Source organism: Grammomys surdaster, unplaced genomic scaffold (assembly GCF_004785775.1).
Source record: "Grammomys surdaster isolate TR1022 unplaced genomic scaffold, NIH_TR_1.0 60, whole genome shotgun sequence".
NCBI classification, from domain to species: domain Eukaryota; kingdom Metazoa; phylum Chordata; class Mammalia; order Rodentia; family Muridae; genus Grammomys; species Grammomys surdaster.
The window spans coordinates 5,852,229-5,859,251 of NW_021604562.1; the positions used below are offsets into that span (position 1 = coordinate 5,852,229).

The 7,023-nt window shown below is 34.5% G+C and overlaps 1 protein-coding gene across 3 annotated transcripts in view; it reads left to right on the plus strand.

The window, feature by feature from the left end:
* The window catches only part of Tenm1 (teneurin transmembrane protein 1), a 559,933-nt gene that overhangs the window by 292,690 nt on the left and 260,220 nt on the right, over positions 1–7,023 (plus strand). For all 3 annotated transcript variants that reach the window (XM_028753445.1, XM_028754767.1, XM_028754112.1), the window contains exons 7-8: positions 1,635–1,834; positions 3,064–3,274. In XM_028753445.1, coding sequence (XP_028609278.1) covers positions 1,635–1,834; positions 3,064–3,274 — 411 coding nt within the window. The remainder of the gene's footprint in view (positions 1–1,634; positions 1,835–3,063; positions 3,275–7,023) is intronic.

Here is a 7,023-nt window from a genome sequence, read left to right on the forward strand (position 1 = left end):
CCAGTGGTGAAACGGTATTCTTATGGGCATGCAGAACTTAGGTACTCATGAACTCACAGCAGCTGTGGTTGCCTGCACAAGATCTGCACAAGGCCAACCCAGTCTTTCCAGTGTGGAGAGGAAGAGGCTCAAAAGCCTCCACCTCTAGTTGAGGAGTTAGTAGCAGGTGATGGTGTCTGGAATAGGGTGAATTAGTTATCTATCCCGGGTAGGATAACCATGCTCTTCGAGTAGGCCCACAAGCATGTGTATGTCTTCAGGGCTGACCACTAGATATTGGAAGAACAGTTAGTATGCTCATTCCTGGAGAAGACTATTTCTCTCTCAATATTCCTTAATTACCTATAAATTTTTGTGTGGAGTTGAGACCTCCTGGGCTTTCTCCCATCTATATTGTCATGTCCATTGTTAGACAACCTTTTCCATCTCATGTTTAGGTAGCCATGTTGGTGAGACTTTATGGGTGTAAACTGTATCACTACTAAGAGACACAAACTCACAGAAAGCCCCATAACCCTCTACCTCTTAGAATCATTCTGCACCCTCTTCTGCAGTACTTTTTCTTATATTATCTTTGGCACTTGTAGAGAGCATTGCTAGCTGGGTTGAAATATTTGATTTAAATTATATATGCATATTTATATAAAGAATAATGTATATGATAGGTTTCCTTCAGATAAAATAGTTAATATGATTCCTTGTGATTTTTTTCAGATATGCTTACTATTCTATGTTAACTTTACTAATCAAATCGTTTTGACTGGTTCTACAAACAATATAAACAATGTGTCATTATTTGTTTACAACTCTATTTAGAACTCTTCTTCATTATCCCACAGCCTTAAGATCACAATTTTATAGCACTGTGTTTTAGTGCAAGCTGCTACTAAGTCTCATGTTCAATGCCATGTCCCATAATTACCATTTTATGACTCATTCATCTACACATTTATTAAATAATTATATATTGATCATTCATGTGTGTTTGTGTGTTTATGTTTGTAAACTCTTTACATACATTCACATATATTTTCTAGATACTGATGATAAAGTAATGAACAGTGCATCTCTACTCCTTGTCCTCAAAATGCTTACTTTATATCGTGGAAAAATAAACAGTATGTAACACATACATAAAATATGCAATGTGTTGGGTAGTACTTACTACAAGAAAATAAAAGGCAATAAAGAGCATAAAAAGGGAGATTAAAAATATAAACCAAATATTTTTTCTTCCTTTGAATACCCATACCAGTTCCTTTCCTTTACAATGTAGTTACTTTCATATTTGTCCAATTTATTCAGTGATTTTCAAAACTCACCAAGACCAACAAATGTATTTTACTCATCTCTCTAATTCCTGTAGCTATCAAGAGAATGGGTGTTCAGTAAATACTTCAAAGTAATCTTGCTAAACAAAATAAATGCGATAGGAGTTTAAGAGAGAAATTGGCATAATGGTTGGCCAGAAAAGGCCCCTTAGAAGATATTTACTATGAGCAATACCGTGAATGATACAGGGAGGATAAAAATGCTGCAAATGTTGTTTGGATACATTTGTTCTTGAAAAGGTAAATAGCATTGCTTTTTAAATTAACATTAATCGTATGTATAATTCTTTCTTTTTAAAACAGTGTTCCAGAAGGGACGAGCAATTGACACTGGGGAAGTTGACATTGGAGCACAGGTCATGCAGACCATTCCACCTGGCTTATTCTGGCGTTTCCAGATTACTATCCACCATCCTATATATCTGAAATTCAATATTTCTTTAGCCAAGGACTCTCTGCTGGGAATTTATGGCAGAAGAAACATTCCACCTACACACACTCAGGTATTTGATATAATAGGTATTTTCTTAAATCCTTTTAGAGGGTACTATATCAAGCACTTTGTACTTCAGATGTGATTTGTGAAGACTGTAGGATTGAAAGATGAAGGCAAAAAAAAAATCTTTGTACCAAAAATATCTAAACTAATCACACTTTAATGAAAACACAGCAACTAGAAATAAAGAATAGCATTTAGAAAACCACATTCAGAAAAGATAGTTTAAAGAAACATTCTTTAAATTTGATCTCTGCTTCCTACAAAAGGATCATGATGAGTTTCTCAGCTCTCTCATTTTAGCACTAGAATCCCTTTCCACTGCTTTTGTATATCTTTTTGCTATTATCCCAGTAACAGTATGGAAAACAATGTAGTGGTACAAATATATATTAAAAGCAGGTTTTGTCTTATATACAGAATTTTTTCTATAAGCAATCACTCACAGGATTTCAAATATATAATACTTCTGCAGTTTCCATAGACTATTTATAAACAGATACCATATTTCTTGTGTTTTTCTTAAGATTATTTTTTCTGCATCAACCCATTAGTAGCACTGCTCTATCCAAGATGTAATTTGAAAGAATTAAATACTCAGTCCACCCTTCCCCCAACAATAATGGCTAGAGTCAAAACTTTACCTTCTAGCTAAGTCAAGGACAGTCAAAATGCCATTCAAATGTGAGTCACAAAACTTAGGAACATGTAAAACAGTGTGTTTACCAAATGATTAGAGGGGGAGTCTAGCCTTTGAATATATAAATATATACTCACGAAAGTAATAAGTTGTGATAAATATTGTCATTTGTAATTTTCATTTATTTGTTTTTTTAAAGCTGAGAAAAGCTTTTAAATTTGTTGACAAGGTCACATTTCTGAGCAGAATATGCAATCAAGTATCTTCTCTTAGACAGATACTTTGATAAAATGTCAGGAGCTCATATATAATACTAAAAATTGTTTCCATTTCTTGAGATTTTGCTTTTAAACAATTTTTATTTTCAACAGTCCCAAACTGAGAAGTTCACATTTGTAAGTGTAGTGAAAAATTTTCAAAACTAACGAATTCCTTTGACTTCAAATCTACTTAAGAATTGGTAACTTTCTTTTAACATTTACCAACTCTCCGAGCAAAGGAATAAATATTGAATAAGTCAGTGAGAAGTAAAGACGGTTATATATCCAGGAGTACAAAGTGGTTCAAGTTCATATTTGTGGGTTTTTTTTTTACAGTTTGATTTTGTGAAATTAATGGATGGCAAACAACTGGTAAAACAGGACTCTAAGAGCTCAGATGACATCCAGCACTCCCCAAGGAATCTGATCTTAACATCACTTCAGGAGACAGGCTTCATAGAGTATATGGACCAAGGACCTTGGTATCTGGCATTTTACAATGATGGAAAAAAGATGGAGCAAGTATTTGTGCTAACTACAGCAATTGGTAAGCTGCCATGGCTGTTATTTAAATTCACAGTATAGCTCTAGAAAGTCCCTGGTGGTTAAAGTATTTGGTTAGTCACATACTGTTCCTTCTACCTTAAAGTCATTATTCAATCAATGTCACTATCAGTAACATTTTATTTTTGTTCTCATTGTTGTTAAAACATTGGTTAAGATTTTTTTAAAGCTCTTCAGTATTTGCTGATATTCTACGATACTTGTCATGAAGCCCTTTATATGTTTTTAACAAAATAATTAATTCCCTGGATAATATTGTTTAAGAAGCTAGATAGATAAACAACTTGAGAGCGAAATCTTATAAGGAAAAGTAACTTTGTCAACCAGAGCCCAAAAGCTTGCTCCTATAATGCCAGTGACATAAAATGTAGATTTGTGAATTCAAGGCCAACATGAACTTAAAAGGAAATTCAAAGCCAATCTTGGCAAACCAGTGAGTACCTATCTTAAAATTATAAAACATATTAGAGGGTGTAGCCTCATGACAGAACAACTACCTTACTTGTATGATTCTTAAGGTTCTATCCCCAGTGAGAGAATGGGAAATAGGAAATAAAGACTTTGTTAATTGGTTTGATTATAAAATAAGAGCAAATAATTACCTCTTAAAATAGAATGACTGGCATCAATACAATCCTTTAGAACAATTGATTCTCAAACCTCTTAGGCTTCAAAATACAAATTAAGAATACTTAGAGAAAAATACTGAGGACAATAACTTATGTCATCCCACTCCCCCTTCTTGAGTTTCTTTAGGTAGGTCTGATAATCAAATGGCTCTTTCAGTGTGCCCATGGCCTTTTAAATTGAGTTCTTTCTAAATACAATGCCTAGCATTCACCATTACCCTCTTTAGTCTGAAACATCTCAGTCTTTTGTCATGTTTTCTCAGTAAACACACTCCTCTGACCCTTTGTGAGAATAAAGCTAAGCTCTTTAGCAAGTTGGGAGTCCTAGGGGTAAACAACTTGTAGGCACAGCCTTATACTGTTTGAATTTTCACAAAACACATGTCTTTTAAAAGAAGAGAAAATCTTTTACAGCTGTCAGTTCTCTATACAACTCTCTACTTTATCCTTTAGTTAACCTGTTCAGCCATATGTTTAGGAAGATGTGTTGACTGTTAATAAATAGACCATCTGCTCTTGATAACAATTATGTTCTATTTTTACTTGATGCTGCAGACCTTGAGAGAATAAAAAACAGTATTCTAGACATAAGACTATTATTTTTTTCCTCTAAAGTAATTAGAAAAGTAATAAAAAAATTATACTAGACAAAGGCCATTGATCTTACATCTCCAAAGTACATAGCATTCTTATTAAAATTTTAAAAAACTATACATTTTTAGTCATATCATTATTTTGTCACTAATAGTGTATCCTTAGAAGTCACTGCAGGAAAAAAATCAAAACAATTGTGATATGATTGCTATTAAAATATAACATTCTAATTTAGAGAAATTAGAAGATAGAAAATACTTGTGAATATTTTCTTTCTTCCTTGTGATTTAACCTGTCATCTCAAATTGTAAATGCTAACCAAGCTATTAACCTGTTAAAAACTAGTAGGACCAAGAATCATGCCTGGGTCCTTTTTATCTTTACCTTATTTCACTCACAAAGGAACTTAACCTTTCATACCATATATCATCATCCAGATATGAAGCCATCAGTTTCATATAAGCAAAATATTTGCATTTTGCACATGCAAGCCATGTATGACAGTATATTTTTATATGTTTTATAAAGCCAAGGATGTGTTTTATAGAGCAGGATATGTTGCAGTGGGAGTGGTTGCCTCAGTGGGCCCATGCTGAGGAATCCCTCCCCTGAGGTATCAACCATATGATGGGCCTAGTATAAAATAGTTTATTTGGGGGCATGGGAAGGGGAGTTGAGAAGGGAGACGAGGCAGAGAATAAGAGGAGAGAGAGAGAGAGAGAGAGAGAGAGAGAGAGAGAGAGAGAGACCAGCCAGGAATACATGGGTATGGGGAAGGGTAGAGAGGAAGAAAAGGTAAGAGCAAAGAGAGTGAGAGAGAGAGAAGAGGCCAAACATTCTCTCTTATAGCAAGCCAGGTCTACCTAGCTGTTGCTAAGTAACTGTTGGGTGGAGCCTTGAAGGAATGCTAGCATTTTTACTTTTGTACTTGTTTAATATTAGAAGCAAAAGACATCATCTTCCACCCCCATTTCGTTAAAGAAAGTTCAAGGAGGCTGAAAAGATGGCTGAATGATTAAGAATACTTATTGACGTGATTATAAAAACATAAGGAGGGGGGATATATTCTATGGAGGTGTAGTCAGGTATGGGGGAAGGGGGTGCCTCAGTGAACCCATGTTGAGGCAGACCTTACCCCTGAGGGACCAGCCACATTATAGTATAGTATAGAAGAGAGTTTATTTAAGGAATGGGGAGGAGAGGTTAAGAGGGTACTAGAAGCTGAGAAAGGCAGAGACAGACACAAAAAGGGGGGAAGAGAGGGAGGAGAGGCAAGCAGTCCTTTTTATAGTGGGTCAGTCCTACCTGGCTGTTGCCAGGTAACTGTGGGACAGAGCTTAGACAGAATGCTAACACTTATTGCTCTTGCAGAGGAATTGGGTTCAATTCCCAGTAGCCCCATAATGGTCCCCAACCATCCTTAACTCCAGTTCTAGGGTATGCCCTATTTTGTCTTCTGAAGATACTAAACATAGACGTGATATAAATACATGCATGCATGTAAAACACTGATACATAAAATAAAATAGGTAAAATATCAACAAAATTTAAGTTCAAGTAAATTTCCCCCAAGTAATCAAAAGCATATAAGTCATTTACTCTAAAATACCCATTAGTTTTTTTTATATATTTTTATGCCTTGTCTTAATGACAGTGAAAGGTTCCTTCTATAATTCATAATCAAACTAAGGATTGTGTTGTTCAGAATTCATGCAGCATCTGAATCCATTTCAAATTATTTAAATATTCTCTAAAATGGGGGCAATAACACTTTCTTTTCTTGTCTTTTTTCTGCCTATGGAAGAATTCTATCACATCAGACACAGGTTCTGTAGTTATGTAGTAAACTAAAGTTAAGTGCTCTCAATGTTTTAATGTGGGAGTACTTACAGATTCACCTAAGGTGCTTAAAAGGTTATAGATTGCTGGACAAAATACCTTAGTGACAGATTCAGGAGACTGAGAACTGATGTTCAAGTTTCTGTGTTACAGGTGCCACGCAATGATTTTACTGATACAAGGAACTCATGGGCCACAGTTATAATATGCATTTCTCAAACTTCATTGTACCTACTCATTCTCATTGTTCAGGCAAAGATACCACAATCACCTCCTAGAATCACTCTTTTGTATTAGAAATACTTTTTTTCTAAGTGAAGGAGGGTTTTTTAATTTAAAAAGGAAAAATAATTAGTGAAATGATTTTAATAGACTAGAATTAGGAATCAAGCAGGAAAGCAAGCAAGTAGGGGAGGAAAGAAGGAAGAAAGGAAGGAAAGAGTAAAAGAAATGAAAAGAAAATCTCAGGTAAAAATTGATAAGTATAGAATTTTTTATATATTTACTATTTAAAGTCATATTTAATTTTAACTATATTTTGATCATATTCTCTTTCAGACTCTCTCCCCTTTACTATGTACATATCTTTAATTTCTTTCCTTAAAAACAAACAAAAATCCAATCCAACAAACACACAGAGACATACCATACCAAGACTGACACATTGAGC